The sequence below is a fragment of the Lycorma delicatula genome, chromosome 4 (genome assembly GCF_047948215.1).
Source record: "Lycorma delicatula isolate Av1 chromosome 4, ASM4794821v1, whole genome shotgun sequence".
NCBI lineage: Eukaryota > Metazoa > Arthropoda > Insecta > Hemiptera > Fulgoridae > Lycorma > Lycorma delicatula.
Genome location: NC_134458.1, coordinates 196,603,354 through 196,623,308, shown reverse-complemented (window position 1 = coordinate 196,623,308; position 19,955 = coordinate 196,603,354). Strand labels below are relative to the sequence as shown.

The window sequence follows — 19,955 nt, the reverse complement described above, 5'->3', positions numbered from 1 at the left end:
TATATATATATATATATATATATATACAGTAAAACTTCCTCAAAACGGAATCTGACGGAACCGAGTAAGAATTCCGTTTTGAAGAGGTTTCCGTCTTGCAGAATTTTAAAAAATCGAACTAATTTATCGTGAAGTCCGTGCTATGAATTATACAAACGTAAAATGAAGTTAGACAAGGATAAACGTTTGGAATAATCCGGTAATTATACTGTATATAGAGAACATTAACCACCAATTTTTAAAAATTGTTAGTAATTTTTCATTTAAAAGTTACATTTAATTAGAAGACATATAACATGATCTAACATTAATTCTAAAATAAAATCATTTCCTAAAATAATCAAGTACAGTTTACTGTTTCAATAATTTGCTCTTGGAACTTTCATTTTAATTAATATTTCTAGCGGTTAACATATTCTGTCGCAAATCATCGCTGTTTATACGAATCGCGAATTCTTCCAGCTGCGCGACCATACATACCTAATGCTTTTCCGAAACTGTTAATTTTTTTTCTGTGTCCTCTCCTTGTTTTGAGTTTGAGCCAAGTTTGGAGCCAAGAATGAGACGGCGTATAATTAGATAAGCAACAGCTACAGTACTGTATTATTATAATAATCTATTGGATTTATAATTTGCAAATCGTGGGAATGTACAATCTTTTTTTTTTTAATTTCCTTTCCATCTTTTGGAACAAGATTAATACGTAAAATCTATGTTTCCTTTCGGTATTGCGGAGTTTTCCATCTTGAAGAGATTAATTTCTATAAAAATATATCGGGACTTGAGAAACCGTACGTTTTGGGAGGTTTCCGTTTTTTGGAGGTTCCGTTTTGCAGAGGTTTCACTGAATATAAATATATATATTATGTATATTATATAATCATGCCTGTTTAGAAATTCAATAATTTCTCATCTTTTCCTAGGACGACCCGGGTCTCCCGACTTAACCGGTTGATACTTTGGTGCTTTTTTGACATCTTGCTCTCTTTATTCTATCAATATCCCGGCGCCGTTTGCCTGTATACTCAAAAACATTTTTTGTGGATCGCCTAGGTTCCTATTTATGGTTTCAGAATCAATTAAATTAAATTCATAAAAAAAAAAAAATGCTAAGATTATCTCTGTGTACGAAAAAATTTACTATTAAATATTGAGCCCGATGGGATAAGGGATTTAGGAATTATTGGTGAAGGGCGTGCAAAAACCGTCAGAAATGTTCAGCAACTTTTTCGCCAGGTTTTTTAAATTTTTTTAAGAAAATCCGCATTTCATAAGAGTATGCCTACAAAGTCCAAGCCCTAACTAGTTGGAAGAATGCAATGCGTCAGTTATATCGTGGGGGTGAAATGCGTTTTAGTTATATCTAATAAGAGTATCTTTTATAGCACCTGCTTCAAACTGACCTGACATCCACTGCTGTATACTCGTATGCAAGATGCCAGATCAATTTTGTAATGTAGTTAGTACAAATGCTGGCAGTACGTCACACACTTCTTTACCTCGTTCCGCTCCTTCTACCGTGCTGCTCAGAGTTTGCACTGTGCAAAATACTTAATGTACAGTATTCAAAACAAAAAATCTAATGTTTGTATTTAATGTTAGTGGAGGAGGAGAAGGAGAATTTACTTTATTATTTGTACGTGTAGGAGATGTTAGGAGATATGTGATTATTAAATATCAATATACTATGATATAGTATATTATAGTACAGGTCTGCCAACAGCGCGTAATATAAATGATTTTTCATTTATTTATTAATCGATTCCGATCTTACTTCTGTTAAATATCGTAATATTTTCTCTTCTCCTGTCTCATTTATGCATCACTGTCAATGTATCTCTCTGCGTGCGGTTACACGTGTATCTGTTGATTATTTATCGTTCAATAAAATTTATTCTCATAAAGTAAGCACATGTGTATTTATATACGAATTCTATATATATATATGAATATATATAAATACGCGCGCACGCACACACACTTATATATTTTTTATGTATACGCATATGAGGTTAGAAACAGAATTACAATACTGCGTGGATGCTAACTTCTATTTAATTATTAAGTCAGTTTTATTAGGTCGATTTCTACTATCTACTATCTATCGATTAGATAATTAACATCGTTCATATTGTATCCAATTTTAAAAATCTGATTTGGACACCTTCCTTTTACGCCTGTTAAATTACATATACACATTTTTTTTAAATGAAAAGTACATAAAGTTTTATTTCATTAATAACTTCTGATATTTTTTCTTTTTTTTCTTGTTATTATTTAATTATTATTTATCGTAAACATTTGTTTACAATCAGAGGTTAATAGTTATTAATAAATCAAAATATTTAAATTAAAAAAGAAGTAAAAAAAAGAAGAAGTTGGATTCGAACCGATGTGCCCCCTCCCCTTGTAAGATCCAAATATTTCATTAATTAAGATTTTATTTGACTGTAACTCTGGAACCGATGAAAATAAGTAACACTAATGATATATCGTTGAAAAGGTTGATTAGTGCAGTTAAGAAAAAGTCCAAAATCCAGATTCTTTTGGATTTTGGGCTGTTTTGGACACTTTTGGCCCAGTCGATTGCGATCAAAAGGGGAAGTGCACAACTAGGTGTTACAAAAGTCCTAAATCGAAAATTTTAATATCCTACGGCTAATCTTTTTAGAGTTATGCGAGATACATACACACGTACAGACGTCACGCCGAAACTAGTCAAAATGGATTCAGGGATGTTCAAAATGGATATCTCCGTTGAAATCTGAAAACCGAATTTTTTTTTCTTTTTTAATTAAAAAGAAAAAATGTAAGAACGTAAATTTTATTATTATTAACAAATCATTAACCCTAGGTAATGATTTATTGTTACTAAAAAAATTATTATTATTGTTACGTTTTACGAAAAATTTCAGAAAAAGTTTTCACGAAATTACTGAAAAATCATTAAATTTTGATAAACATATTTCTTAAAAATTATAAATATAAAAATGTAAATTTTCAAAAATAATCATAAAATTTTGATGAATTTGCTGTATTTATTACGATATAGAATACTAACTTTTCGTACTTAACTTTATTACCTGATAGTAGTTTTTTGGTATTAGTTATGTCTTTATTTAATTTTTATTCCTTGAAATATTATTTTTCTTTAGTGTGAAAATCATAAAGAATGATTTTTATGAAAAACTCACCTTATCCCTTTTCGGGAGGAGATCGAGTAACCATTAACCATTTGAAGTGCCCTTTTCTTCCTTTTTTTACAAAAGCTGAACCTGTATGTAGATGTCAAAATTTTGTATCTGTTAAAAATTTCCAAAAAATGATGATTTTTTGATGTAAATAAAATTTTACTTTTATTTTTTTCAATCTTCGACAAACAAAAGAGAAATGTATTTGTTTGAAATTAAAAAACAATTCCTAGAAAATCGTTAAAAATTTATTTTTAACTTTTTCCCTTAAAACTGATTTGCTAATATGCATCTTTATTGAGTGGATGAAGAAGCAAACATGTGTTCTTCCAAAGAATGACAAGTTTCCGCAGTTCAAGATATAAAAATAAAATCGATTTTCTATAGAAATTATTTGAAATTTTTGATATTAATTTTATATATCATGAGGTTTATTTTTCTGGCATCATAGCTGTAGAGCTATGCTGTAAGAAGGAATAATAGTAATCAGTCAAAAAATGTGGTATGGGCTTTTGTATTTCTCCAAGTTTCACGACCGAGAGACCCCCCAAAAAATAGGGGGAGTGGCAATGTTTATACGTATGTACGTACGTACATACGCTTATTGGCGTGTTTGAAGCTTAATAACTTTTGTCAGGATAAACCGATTTTTATGAAATTTTTACAGACTCGTGTATACGAGGCGATCTGGTTAAAGTTTGAGGTTAATATCTCCAGGAGGTGAGGTCGATAGTTTCTTTGGAGTCAATTTTCTCAAAATTGTGCAAACATAACCGCACTTTATAACCGAAAAAAATACTTTGAGGTAATACTGATGGGGGGAGACCCTATTAAATTTAAAAGAAATTCGATTTTTTGAATTTTGTAAACTTTTGTCATGTATCATTTTTTCAACTATATAAAAATAAATAACCAATGCCAGGGAAGTATAACAACTTTGTTGTCAGCTTTTTTTATTACGTTTTGACCGAATAAGATAAAAAATGAGTTTTTTTTTAAAAACTAGGTTTAATTTAAGATACAATCAAATTTTTTCTTATGCATAAAATAGCGTAAATTTATTCTAATTTATTAGATGCTTTGACAAACAGACACTAATCAAGAGTTAATTTCATTTAAAAATTAAAACATCGTCGAATAAAGTTAAAAAAAACAAAAGATTTCTAACTACAGTACTGATAAATTTATTTTTGGGTGTCCGTAGGTAGTTTTAAGAGAAGATTATGTCAGTATGCTGTGCTAATCTCAGTTGCATTAACCACGGTGCTGTAATTTTTACAATAATCAAATATGAAGATCTTAGGTGTAATAAAATTTAAAATAAATTAATGAAGCTATATTTTTTTTTTAAAAAAAAAGGTTCATCGTACCAAATAAATATTAAATATTCGTTAAAAGTACTTCGTGTAATGATATGTAGGAGGTAGACATTGTCAACGAGGGCGTTGGAATATTGCAATTAGGAATCTAGCCCGCATTTAAAAATTGCCAGCAAGCCAGTAAGCTAGTTGTAGTCATTCGGCCAACAGACGGCACGTTGTCTATGAGCCAAAATGTTATTTCCGCTTCATACCTTATGTGATTTATAAGTGAAAATATTAAGAAAGTTCATGTTGTATATATTTATTCTAAAATTTTAAATGTTTCTTCTCCAGTTTTTTTATATTCTTATTAATTCATTTTCAAACAAATCGATAGTTAATATTAATATTAACTATTAATATTAATATATTAATTCGTTGCTTATTAGATGTGTCAAGTGACTACACCTAATTTTTTAGTTATTGAGTTAACTAATTTATGGTTATAATTTTTATTTTTATCTATTATTATTTCCATAATTTTTTTATTATTATTGTGTTTTTAACCGTAATAATTTTTTAATTGTATTTTTTTCTACTATATCAGTTAAAAAAAATAAAAAATAATAATAGAATCTAACAGTTCTAACTTCGTCATTTAAATTAGTTTGTTCGTTTTTTATCTTCTTTCTTTCAGAGAATAAATTACTTGGTAAATTTAAGGTCAAAATCATCAAATCTCTTACTTATATTATTATTTTTTTAAGAATTTTCGATTCAACCAAAATTTAAAAGAAAAAAAAGTAGTAATAAGTTCTAGAACGTTTGTTTGACTTAATCAATGTACTTGTAAATAAGATGATTAACAAAAAATATGGTCTTTTCATATTTGGAAAACTTTATTATGCTTCCTTCATTTTTAATTAGCACTTCTTACATAAGTTTCTGTCTGAAAGACAATATCATCTTCCTCAAAAAGTCGGAACGAGTGTTTCAGGATTCAAAAATCAGATCTTTGTTTGGCACTCATACGTATGAATCGTGTAAAAATTTAGTTATAAATATAAAACATTTAATGAAAAGAATAGGTTTTTTATTTTTTTAAAAATAACAATATTCACCTCATCAAATCAGATTACCAAACTATTTTCATATAATTCAGCACATTACTTCGGGTTACAAGAAAAGACCTTATTACGCTTCCGTTGCCATTTTTAATAAATTACCGAACCGATAAATCTTCATACCAATTTATTTAAAATATAATTAAAAGAGATTTTCTTGTACAAAATCTTTATTACTCGTACTTACTCTATCGATGAGTCTTTAAATATTTAAATAATATTATTATTAATCAAAAAAATGTTAAAAAACAACCCATAATTTTCAGTATTTCTGTTCAACTTGTGTATAAATATGTGCTGAAATAATTTGCATTGTGAATTATTTTATTATTATTATATTTGGTATCTTCATTTGTTTACCTTAATATTGTTTCATATTTATTTATTTATTTTTTTAATAATTAATATGGATTTTAATCAGATCAGTTTTTTATTTTATAATTATGTATTTTGTGATATTGCTTTGATCGAGGATTTAAACGGTTTCTTTTCACTCTCCTCTTTCTTTTCTTCTTTCTTCTTTCTTTTCCTCGACCAATCTGTAAGTTATCTAAATAAATTTTTGTATTCTTTTAAAGTTGTGAAGTTCATTTTTAATCACCCGGTATTATTACGTACCGATCAGAATGCAAGATTTATTTATTTATCACTTAATGTAGAATTGAGAATTGTTATAAAATGATGCCGTTTGATTTAAAAGTATTTTTTCGTGAAACTATTTAAGAGATTATTTAAAAAAACTCTAGGTAAAAAAGTCCTGCCGTGATCAAAGTTTTATTACGGTTTCCTTTGATCCATCCCGTGTAAATACTGGGGTAGCTATTTTGTTTTTTTGCATACGGATTACCGTATCTAACTTATCCGTTCCTGATATGATCTATGTTAATCACATTGATCAGAATAAAAAATTTATTTAATAATTTTACATTTTCATTCATTTCTTTTTATTTCTTTTCCCCTTTCAAACTTATCATATTCACATCTATTAATCTGAATAATAGTAATATAACCATTGTTGGTATATAATAAAACAATAAAATTCTTCCCCTTAGTTCTTTTATATAACCTACCATCCCTAATTAATTTTTTTAAATATAATGATAGGGGGAATGTTTTACGAAAAATTATTCATTTTTTCTACTAAATTACATTTTAACTTTTGTTATGGATCTGTTGGATGAGATTTATTACTTGTATTTTGTGCATTAGTGTATTGTTAGTGATATTGTGCAAGTTTATATATATGTTTGTGTGTGTGTGTGTGTACAATGTTATCATTTCTTTTTCTAATAATTTTTGCTGATCTGATGTGTGTATGTCTTCTTTAATTAATTAATTATAGTTTAGAATCTGTGTAAATTATTCATTTTTATGACAAACTATTCTGTTTTGATTTTTATTTATGATATCATAAAGTTAAAATTATTACTTAGTTGGAAAATCTAGATAGAAATGAAAAATTTGGATGTTAAAAGTTGATACTTTAATTTCTAAAAATGTCTTTAAAATTATTACCTAAAGCTGTTGTATAAAGTCTACAAAGTACTGGAATAGTGTCCTAACTTAGTATATTATACCTTTTTACCCCTTACAAGAATATTGTAGTAAGACGGTTCTTCATAATAAGTTATTCTATTACATGTCTGGATTAACATATAGTAAAATATATCATGTGGATCGTCCCTTTTCTTATTACTTTAGCCTTCTTAGTATTCCTTATCGTTTATTTATCCTTCACATATTATTTTAATTTTTTAACTATTACATTTACATACAGAGTAAGCAACATAAAAGTGAATCCATAATGAGACCGCTACCCAACACTATTTATGAAAGACTCTCACACAACTAGTGCGACTAGTGGATGTATATATGTTACTACTACTGATTGTTGCTGTCGTTTGTCAGGTGGCTACATGTCACTGCACTATACATTTGTTGCAGTGCAGTTGTGTTTGTGTAAAATGCCTTATTCAATACAGGAGAGGATAGCTATAGTTGAGATCTATATTCGTTCTTAATCGTTTGAAGAATCACGTTAAGTGTTCGGAATGCCTGTATCCCATTGAAGAGTAGCATACATGATTTAGTTAAAAAATGACGTACAACAGGTTCGGTTTCAAATGCAAAACAAATTAGGCAACCATCCATTAGGACTCCACAGGCCATTGCCGATATTGAAAGGAGAATTACTACCGGTCCAAAAAAATCACTATGCACGTTAAACCAAAAATCTGGTGTTAAATACATATCTTGTCATAAAATTCTTCATGAATTAAAATTGAACCACGTTACAATTGTGCAACAACTGAAGGTACCAAAACAACTTGATTATTGCAGTTGGCTTCTTGAAAACATTGTTGGTAGACAGATAGAGTTGTCTACTTGCGATTTTTTCCTTTGGGAGTACTTAAAGGAGAGAGTTTATGCAGCTACCCCCACAATATTGATGAACTGAAGTTGAATATTCAATGAGAAATCATCGCAATGGACAACGTTTTGCATCAGATGACTCTCGCCCTCAATATGATTAGTTGAGCACAAAAATGCATCGATGCCCAGGTCATTTTGAACATCTTTTGTAACAAGTAGGTAAATAAATGCAACATTTGAATTAGATTTTATGTTTTTCTTATTTAATTTATCTGTATCATTCATAAAATGTCATTCCAACATAACCACCGATTCTTCAGCAATTACGTTATGGGTTCGGATTTATGTTGCTCAACCTGTACTTTTTTATGACAACAATATTTACTATAAAATTAACAGGAAGTTTGGAATCAGTAAAAATAATCAATGGAGTTGGTGAAAGGGTTTTCCTATGTGGTGGCTAATTTTTTGATCAATTTTCCCTGAAAAAAAATTTCTTCCTTTTTAAAGAATAATTAGATAAAATAGCGATTAACTAGATTAGGAAATTTTTTGAGCATCTAATAAAAGTGTTAACACGAAATGGCAAGACCTTTCCAGGTTTTTTGAATGAAAAAGTGTTATTTTACAGAATTACAATATAATCAGTAACTCGCATAGCAGTATAAGTATTTTGTAAGTAAAACTTTACTAAGACAGTCTGCAGTTTTTTTAACATTTATTTTAATTTAAATTGACTTCAAATTATTGTGTCTCATATATTTGAAACTTTAATGCGACATAATTTGTTGAAAACATTTTTGTCTAGTTTAACAATATAATATGGAATGCATTTCTTCTTTTGCATCATTTAACAACAGCATTTGCGACAGTTAGATAGATAAAAATAAAATTGTGTATTTCCATTAGCTGGCATTTTACTTTCCAGCAGCTGATGGGGCTATTATTTTATTATTTGAACTTAGAGGGTGGCAGATCTACTGTAAGATTATCCAAAGACCGGTTTGTGTTTTCTATTTAGAACGTATACAAAGTGTGAAAATAATGGCCACAGAAACTATTGGGTAAAACCAACTGTTAAGTTGTAGAGCGAGCATGGACTGTATTTTTGAGATGATGAAATGAACTAAAACATATTCTTCTTGAATTGTTAAATTTTAATCTGTCACATTAGACATTTTTTGAATATCGAAAATACAAATCACATTAGACTAATGAATAAATGACGCATTAGTCAAAATTATACAATTGAACGTTATCAATAAACACTACAAGCGACATTAAACTTTAGACTACAAAATAAAACTATTCTGCACTAGAATGAAATGTTACATTAAACAAATCATGATCGCTCCTAGTGGGATCCGACTCTTGAATGATCGTATGGACTAACTCGCCGGCCAGCACTAGTAGGTGCTAGTGTGCAGCACCAACCAGCTCAACATGGAAGGGAACACCAACCTACCTACTCCTGCTAAAATGTAATTTATAAGCTATTCTAATTGATTACAGGAAATGTTTGTTTACATAAGTTAATGTCATAAATGTTGGTATCCATTCAAAAAATGAGTTATTAAAGTCTGTACTTGTTGATTGACACAGTCTTGGTTCTCACAGTTTGATAAAATAAAAATGGCCACAAACAACAATCTTAACATACACTGTTGACCAGAATGGTTAAAAATGCATAATGTGCAAGTGCAAATAATAGTAGTACAGACTTAACCGTAAATGTATGGAAGACTTTTTACATCCTTCGAGGGCCATATTTTACCAGCATAGATTAAGACAAAAATGCACTAATATTTTTAATTTATTTTATAATGTTTTCTTGCACTAAATTTTATTATATGAATGTGTTTAATGCTGATTATAAATGTGGCAGTTACTTGGACCTTCTCACCTGTAATTTCTTTCTGTGACGCAAAATGTCAGTTTCTTGGCTATATAGGAAAACACGTTAAGCTGGCTAGCACTGTATAGAAGTAATACATTAAATCATAAAGTATTTAGTGTTGCCATATTTAATTCTAATAAGTAAAGGTCAACCTATGGGTGCAATGATAACAACTCAGTGTTTCACTAGAAGGCCTCATGGTTGAATTCTTGTTAGACTTGGCATTTTTCGTATACTATATGTTTCCTTACAATATTAATATACACAAATTTTGATGTTTTGTAGTTAAAAAACAAAACATTAATTACCCAGTAATGTAATATGGAATGAGAAAATTATTTAACATTAAAATTTAATTGTACAAGTTTATATGCATTGTGATGTTTAAATAAGAATTAATAATACAATATCAGCTTATTTAAATTTATTTTATGTAGTTAAAAGAAGGATTTCCCAGGTAAAAATTTATCTTATATTTATACAGAAGCTGTATTTTTCTCTCATGTATACATACACTAATGTAATGTTGGTTTAAATTTGATTAAAACTAAAGATCTTTTCTGTAATTTTTATTGTTTGCTTTATTTTTAATTATAAATACCTGTAATGACCTGTATGAGTTATTTATCAAAACTGCAGTCAATGACATATGCATGTTTCAGGAAGCGCTCAGAGGTTTGGTTTTAAGCAATAAATTGACCCATTGTTGGGAGTTTTGTAATGCTACCAGACAGGAAACATGAATCCTCCCTGAACAGGTCTATCAATAGACCCTCTCCAACCATATTATGCAAATATTTGGGTTAAATCTATACCACAAGCTTAGTGCTGATGGAGTCTGAATATCATCTAACAAGGAAGGGATCTAGGATAAAGGATAAAACAGTAGAATAACAAAAAAAAATTATCTCGTAAAGAAACTGTTTATTCAAAGGGTTAGGTCAATACCCCTCTAGGTAATGCGATACACTTCTCACACACAGTTGTTGAGGATATTAGGGTATTTTATCCAGAATAGGAGCAGCACATTACTGATCAGTGATATTATATTGATCAATTTAAGTATATAAACAAATTCCTTCTGCCATAAATTCTAAAAGGAGAATAGCATAACCTGAGAAATGGCTCGTTTCTTTTAGAAAATTCCTTGTCTTTCCTCAAAATTATGAACAATTTGTTAAATAAATCATCCATCTTGTTTTCTAGTAAAAATAGACTATTGACTATCTAAACAGAGTCCTCAGTGTTCTATAGGCAAACCTTTACCAGTTATATGAAAAAGTTAATTTTAGGTTAATAACTTGTTACCATATAATACTAGGTGATTAAGTGTAAACAAGCACCTCTTGTCTGTTTAGGGTGTAATCAACCTATCCTGTTAAGTGTAATCACTTTTTTGTAACTTGTAATTATTTTCATTTTTTAGCATTATGTAATCATAGTTAGTAAGAAAAAAGACTTAACTGTATATTAATTGAGTGTAGTAGGAAAATGCACCAGTTATTTGTTTGCTGTAATATTACTCATGTGTATTACTGTGAATTTATTTTTAATGTTATGCCACTTTATATATTGCTAAACAATGGTTGAAATTATTACTATTATAATCATGCTTTAATAACTTTCAATAGATGTAACTTTTTGTTGTAATTTTTTTGTTATAATTTTCCCATACAAGTCTGTATTTATGAAAAATATTTAACAGATTGTTTTTCTTGTTATGTTGTTCCTGTTGAATAAAAAGTTCTTTGACCCTGATTTTTTTTACATATAATCTTTCTCACTTTTAAAACAAGTTTCTTTTAGTTTTTAATTTGTTATGGTGTGATAAACACTGGTGTAATATTGAACTGATGTTTCAACATTGCAAATTTTTTCTATAATTTAATGGAAATTACGGTTTTATTTCTATTATTCTTTTGTTACCAGAGTAGTTTTTACATTACTTATGTTTTTAAATTCTGGAATTACTTTATTAATTTCATTTTCGTGATCATAATTACTTTTCTGGATTTTTTTGTTTAATTTATTGCATTACAGGATGTGTGCTATTTGTTACTAAAGATTATTTCACTATCTTTTTTAATACTTAAGTAAAATAAAGTAACAAACTGAAGAAATATTAAAGTACTTCTTTTAGAAAAACATAAATTTATTCTTATTAGTTTTAAACTAGTTTTTTGTTCAGTATCTTTATGATAGATTATAAATTATTTTAAAATTAACTACATTTGAAATATAATTTATAATATTCAAATAAATTTTATTTATTGTTGAATTAATAATTTATTTTGTTTCTTTCAGTGCGATCCCCAGCCAGGGAGAGAGAGCCGTGTCCAATAACATCAAGCTATGGGGTCGGTCCAACTGATGAACATGGACGGCCACTTTTTGGTTTAAAAGCACTTCGACGATCGAACACCTCTAAAACACTAACTGGTTTGTTTTATTTATTTATTTTATTTTCGATTATAGTTTTTTTTTTTTATATTACTTTCATAGTTAAGTATTTGTTTTCTTTTTTAAAGAAGTAATATATTACTGTTAGAAAAATTTACATCATTTTTAAGTTTTTACTTTTTTGGTTTCATAAAAAAAATTTATATCCTATATTTTTATGGAACATTCACTATAAGTAGAGTGGAGGTTTTAATTGACTCATTTTTTCTTGGTAAAAACTTGGTTCTTTGAATTATCTTTCATTTATTTTGCATAGTTCAGTACTGTACTAAGTTCATATGTGTTGCTTAGGAAGGAAGTTAATGATGAATTAAATATTAAAATTGAAGGACAGATACTCTTTGTCAATATTTATTTCTAAGCTTACATTAGATTTATTGTTAGAGATTTTCAGGTAAATGTACTATTGCATGAGTAGTAATCTCTTTTATAATAACAGTTGTATTTCTTTGTTTGTAGTGTAATATTTTTAGATTAGTTGTTAGATTATAATTTTTTTTTTAAATCGTTGATTTTGTTAGCAAGAAAATCAAACCATATTGTTTTATCTTAAAAGCGTATTTGGTCTTCAGTTAATCATCGAGTTTGGCACCATTGTTAAATATTTATTATCCCTACGTATACTTGAACTAAAATATAATATTAAATCTTTAGGGCTTCTTATTAAAGTCAGAACAGTTTTTAGGATACAAAAATGGACTATTAGATCTTTGTACGGTGTTATTAATTATGATTCATTTGGACTGATGATTTAATAAATTAAAAATTCTGTTATTTCTGTGCATGTAGGTGTTGAAAAACTTAAGAGACTGATGTAGGATATCAAAATAAACAAAATATTTATTTTATAGAATTATGTCTTGTTAAATAAAATATAAACCATTTTATTAAAAAATAAAAAAAGTTTAACAAAATGCCACCTTTGAACAAAATACCTCATTTTGTTCAAATTGGTTGATAAATGGCTGAGATATGGCTGAAATTTTTTAAATGAATTATCATAATCAGAAGTTTTTGTTTTAATTTAAATTAAATAGTTTTGGTACTGATTTCTTGAGTTGAGTAAATATATTATTTCACAACAGAAAGTGTACATCAATTTGTTTCTTGCCTGTCCCTGTCATTCATAATGGACGGATATAATGCACGTAAAACATTGAGAAACAAAAGGTACCGGCAGAATTGCTGTCTCTGAGAGTTATGATTTTCACTATAATTACAGTTCCTATGTGAGAAGAATAAATAAGTTATTTATATAGCTGAATATCACTTTGTCACTGCCAGTATATCAGTGGGCATGGCATTTATATTTAGTGCAACAAAAATGGAAATTGAGAAACCACTTCACTCCTCATGTTCTTTCATAAATTTGGTATAAGACACTTGTTATTCTTTATAACAGCTATACTATTTTCAGGACTGACTTGTAATTTATGTTACATTATCTACATTATTATGGTTATGTCATCTAGAAAAAATAAAGCCAATGTGTACTATCACTACTGTTCTTAAATCAGACTTTATTTTAGTGTATTAATATATTTCCTTGTGAAACAAATATTATTAAAAGAAAAAAGAATTAAATAGAAACTTAACCTATGAAGCAAGGATACTGTAGGTATAAATAACCAAATTTACAGACTGTGAATTTGATGATAGGGTCTTTTAGTAGAAAAAGTCCATTTGTTTCACAGTTCATCTGTTTAAACAGTTAACTAGGGGTGCACTGGTGCCAGAATGCCATTGTGATACTACTTTTTGGAAAAAATAAAAGATTCTACTTTAACATGTTTATTTAAAGTCTGTCCTACATTAAATACATAAAACTTTCATTGTTATCATATTTCTAATGAAAGATATTATTACTTCCTTAAATGAGTTGTGACAGAGGACACTGCTATAAATTATAAAAATCGGACAGCATGAAAATGATCATTGCTTTTTGATATGCATAGGTAAATGGCAACAAAATAAGTTGCTAAAAATCAAATTACAAGAAAAGATAAAAATTTGACTTGAAAAATAAAATTTTTGCTTCTTTTCAATGTAAACATCAAGATGAAAGTGCACTTTTCATAATATTGTCATGTAGTCTGGGGTTGTGGACTGTATTCTTGTGGTCTGCTGTAACAGAAAATCAAACATTCTGGTACTGAAAAATTTATGAGTGAATACATGATTCTAATAGTATTAACAGGTATTTTTTATTTTTATTTTCCCCTTTTTCTGTTATGTAGTTTTTTTAACTTCTAAAAGATTTCAATTTCTAAATTATTACTGAAAATAATAAAACTGAAACATTACCATATTTTGTTACTGTTTGTAAAACTTGGCTGGTAATGAAATATCATGAGTTTTGAATGGCTTTGTTTTTATTCTCACAAGGTACCTTACAAAACGCAAAAATCAAGATTTTTTGGAGTGAAAAATCTGGACATGTTATTGAGCCTGGCATCTTCTATTTTAATGTGCAAATATTATAACTTTTATAATAATATTTTATTATTGATTTTTCTATTTTTATTTTACTAGATGAGGTGGTGGAACAACAACATATTGAAAAACAACAAGAAGTGGAGGTGACAGAAACCGAAGAAATTTGTGATGCTAGAGGACGACCACTGTTTGGATTGAAGGCTCTGCAGGTGTCCAGTGTAGACACTCAGGAGATGCCTGAAGTATCATCAACTCAATTGCGTGGTCTTGTTGAAAAACATGAACAGCATGCGAGTATGTATCATTATTTATTTTTAAATTTTGTTATCGGTGAACTGAATAATTTCAGTTTATTTATTAGGTGTGACATTTTTTGAGATATGTCATATATACAGTTTATGATAATAAAAGTCAAATAATATCTACAGTTGTTATCCATCATATCTATCCTTATATCCTTATATATGTCAAACATATTTAGAATTTATTATTCTTTCTTCTTACAGTAAAAAGAACAAGAGTAATATATGAAAATAAATCCTTATTATTTTCAAAAAAATATTAATAATATATTATTATCATTATTATTTGTCTTATTGTTAATAAAAATCTTTTCTGTAGAATTTCTTTAAATCATTATCTTAACAAACCATTCAGTAAAATAATATAATCGTTATATCAGGACCTTCAGTTATTTTATTGTTTCAATAGTTCTGTTACATATTACTAAATCTGTTAAATCAAGATTATAACATCTTACTAGAAAGAAGTGAGACAAGGTCTTTTGCATTGTATTTTGCTTTATAAATACAAGTTACACTCAATGTAAAAATTAAATATAACTAATAAAGGTAGATTAAATACTTGTCTGTTACTTACTTGCATTACTTTTTTTGCAATAAAGCTTGTTTTTTTGGTTTTCTTGTTTTGCGCGTATTAGGAAGGATTAAGATACTCAGCTTTAATCAAGAAATGTCAAAGGTTTGGTTTTTTGTACAACCACTGATAGGAACCATGTTATAGGCCTAGTCAATAAATTGTACATTTTCAAGGAAGCAGTCACTGTAACACTGTAATGTGTATCTCTTTAGTCAGTATCCACAGAAAATCACCTGGGATAAAGGGAACAAGGCGATAAATGAGAAAGAGATAATCTATCTACCTGTACAGGAACCATTAAAAGTCAAATCATGCTGTTCAAAGAAGTGGGCAATGAATCCACTGCTCATGAAATCAGAATATCATTATTCAGGATGGATGCAGTGTATTATTAATGATCAATGAATTTGCACCGACTGGCTCAAATACATATTATAGATACTAAAAAGCCTCATAAAAACAGACACAGGTTTTTTTTTGAAAATCCTTATTCCTCCCCAGAGTTTTATGGTATCTGGAACTATGAAACAACTGTGATAACTCATCGGAGAATTTTCTTGGATTAGGAAGATCCAAATATATGTCTTAAGATTTTCTGACCTAAAATTGAAATTTTTTTGTGTATATGTTCTTTCTTAATTATTAGAATTTACAGTTTCATAATAATTTCATAAAATTGTTTTTAATTAAAATTTCCTTGAAATTATATTAAAATAAAATTATTATTTCTGTTAGATTCATTTAAAATTTTTCCATCTTGTCATTATGTTATCTTGACTATTGATTTATTAGTTCGTTTCATAGTAATCTGTGTAGTTAAGTAATTCACAGTTGACTTGAAGATTGTTAAATAAGTTTATCATTTGTTTACTTTTGATAATATATGTATGTATATATATATATATATATTCATAGGAATAACCTATGAATAGGTGAAAGTGTCCTTTTCTATGACCTTGAACCTTACGATGGATTGTTTATTGTAAGAATATGGTGGAGATCTATTAATTCTGTAGTATAGATTGTTTTCTAGTTTATGGACCGTATCGATCATTAGATATTGATGTCTATCTCAGAAGAAAACTACTGGCAATCTACCACTTAAATCTACCCCAAAAATACTTATTCTAATGATGTTTAGGCTTTGTTTTTTCATAATATACATGGAGTTTTAATTATTTTTGAAAATTATTTGATTGTTTTTATTTTTTCCCTGACTAATGGATTCTTATACCCATTTTAATTTGATGTTATCTTTCATCTTTGGGTCCCTGAATAATCCCTTATTTTTTGTTATTCTTTTTGTATAAGCAGCTGATTGAAAAATGTTTTTGCTATACTTTTTTATGTATTCTTTTTTAAAATTATTGATAAATTAAATTTTTTTAAGATGAAAGTAATTCAGTATTTGTGTCTCTTGTTTTGGTTGTATATCTATAAATGACACTAATACAAGCTATTTTACTTCTGTTGAGTACAATACATGTATTGAAAAATGTATAAAATATCTTTTAATTTTTATTTTTGTGTCTACTATTTTTGTTAGAAATTAGAAAACAAACTGTAATAATTTTTTAAATATCAGACTGTACATCTTTACAGTTAATTTGTTAATCAAATGAAATTAGAAGTGATTTCAGTTAAATATTGATAAGGTAGCACAGGCCATATCGATATTAAAAAAATAAAAAGCAGAAAATTCGTTCAGTTTTTTCTCATTAGAAGTTTGTATGTCTTGCTCGTTTATCACACCACTCTGTACTTACGTATAAGGGTTTTGTTTAATAAATTAAGGTTTATTGTATAGAATACATAGGATACACAAAAATTTTAAGCATTTTAAAATTAATTTTTTAGTCAGTCACTTGCTCCGTTTTCCTGAACAAAGCCAGATAGATTTTTTGTGATATTAAATTTAAAGGTGTAATAATGCAAAGTTATCCCCATCTATGTCCATAAAATGTTGATAACCAGTAAGTTTCATTTTTTGTATTGAAAACTAAATGAAAGACAGTAACGATCTGACAGTTACTTTTTTACTTATCAAAACAAGAAGTCATCTGTAATTAAAAAATTTTTATTATATTTCAGGGAAAAATATGTGGCCTTATTTGTAAAATAGATCTTGTTGATGTGTACAAATTTATTGTTATGTTTGTGTTATAAAGAATTACTGTTTTTATTTATTTTTTTGCAAAGTATTATGAACTGTATTTGTGATTAGTATTTATTTAATTTTTTTTTTTTTTGTTAAGACAATCTTTGGATCACGTTTTCATAATTTGGTTTTTCTTTCCCCAAAACTTCCTCATTATCTTTGCTTATTTTTTTTCTTTCTTCTCTCCTTTAGGTATAAGATTCCTTTTAGGTATTTTTTTTTTGGAAACTTAAATTCATCAACCGATTTACTAATTTTATCTCTTTCATGTATAAAATCTTTGTTTATCCTTAGTTCCTCAAGGGCTTTTTCAATCTGTGAATGTTATTTATAGATGGAAAAAGAATTATAGATTTCTTTTTCTCATAATTGTTTCAATATTTTCTTTCTTTATATAACTCTACTGCTTTTCTTAGTTGATACATTACATCCTTATATTTCAGATTGTACATTTTTCTGAGATTCTTTTTCAACTCTGCTTATGTTTTTGTTAGAGAATGTTTTGCAGTGTTTTTGAACCATTCAAGGCGTCTGAAAGGATTACTGTTTTATAGTGTCTTAATTTGACTTTTCTTGATATGGATCTTAGTATTTATTGTTGTATTAATTTTTTTACAGGAGAGCGAACATCTACTGATTCACAACCACGACAAAAGCCTAAAGCAAGATTGCGTGATAGTTTTATTCTTCAGTCTCTAGATGATGATATTGTAGAAGATAATCAAAATGTTTCAACAGTAACTACAACCACAACAACAGCCACAACACCTCAACGAGGTGGTGTCTCTCTTCGCTCTCTTATACAGAAACATGAAGATATATCATCAACAGGTGGTAGGTTTTTTGTTAAAGGTAATTTGTATACTATAATGTATATTTAATCATGTTAAACTGTAGTATTTTTTACAAAAGAAAAACTTATTATTTAAGAATTATATTTTGTAAATTACATGGTGAAAATAATTAAGTTTATTCCATATTAAAGCATATTCTTTTCTTTTGTATTATTGTGAGTTGTAGTCTTTTTGAATAAAACTTTTAGTTGTTATAGAAAAAATATACAAAAAATAGTAGCCCATTTTCACTTGTTTTTTCAGTTGTGCAATTTTAATACACTATAAAAAAATTAATAAAATAAGTTTTAAAATATTATTTAGCATAGTGTTCTTCAAGAAGCATCTTTTATACCTACAAGAGTTGGCATAAAAAAATTTGTTTAAATTTGTTTCAGAACAGAGTTTTTTGTATGAGTTTATGGGTCTGCATGAGTTTTCTCTTTATACAATTCAATTTTTCAATAACCTCATTAACAACATATTTAAGAGTATATGAGATATACCCTGTAATATGGAGAACTTAACAAATGTCAATCATTTTAGAGACTATTTTTATTGAAAATAAGGTGGAGAGTCCAAACGGTATGAATTTGTCAAGTTCATTATTGTTTTTCTGGAAAAATAGGATTAAATAAACAGGGAGATTTTAGAGTATACATATATTTTAGAGTATTTTACAGTTATTCTGGAGATGTATCCAGGAAAGAAGGATGAACTCAGTTACCCATTTGACCATAATGTAATGCACACGCACCGCTTCCTTATCAGAGTTCATTATTGTTTCTCAATTGATAATTTGTTAAACAGTAATGTGGAGTACACCATTGCTACTCTGATATCATCTAATATTTCAAACGAGATTTTCTCAAAAGTTTGTTTTTTGTTGAGATTTCTCTTGTATGGAATAATTAAGATTTTTTTTTTTAACTTAAAAAAATTTTGATGAATTTTGTAATATGGTGGCTATTTAAAAAATATTGGTATTTTGATTCTCAGTAAAGGTGAGACTTCTTTTGCATTAGTTTGTGCATAACTATGCTGTTATATGTTTATAATTTTATAATTCAGTTAACAATAGGATAGAAAATGGATTGTGAAAGAAAGGATTTTTATTTAAAGTGATGGTAACCTTAGCTTTCGGTTAGAAGAGAGTACAATTGCTTCACGTAAGCATAGAAAACAGTACATACCTTCTTTATGTCTGTCCAGCGATTTTGCTAGAGAGCATTTGGCATTTTATACAAACATTTTTGGTGTTTTTAGCATTCTCATTCCAAAAGTGTTACATTGATTAATTTCA

At 27.9% G+C, this 19,955-nt stretch overlaps 1 protein-coding gene across 13 annotated transcripts in view; it reads left to right on the top strand.

Annotated features, from left to right (window-relative positions):
• Positions 1-19,955, top strand: part of LOC142324190 (uncharacterized) — a 444,097-nt gene that overhangs the window by 261,046 nt on the left and 163,096 nt on the right. For 12 of the 13 annotated variants that reach the window (XM_075364941.1, XM_075364940.1, XM_075364943.1 and 9 more), the window contains exons 6-8: positions 12,191-12,325; positions 14,879-15,076; positions 18,438-18,671. In XM_075364941.1, coding sequence (XP_075221056.1) covers positions 12,191-12,325; positions 14,879-15,076; positions 18,438-18,671 — 567 coding nt within the window. The remainder of the gene's footprint in view (positions 1-12,190; positions 12,326-14,878; positions 15,077-18,437; positions 18,672-19,955) is intronic. The other variant, XM_075364938.1, reaches the window with a different exon arrangement.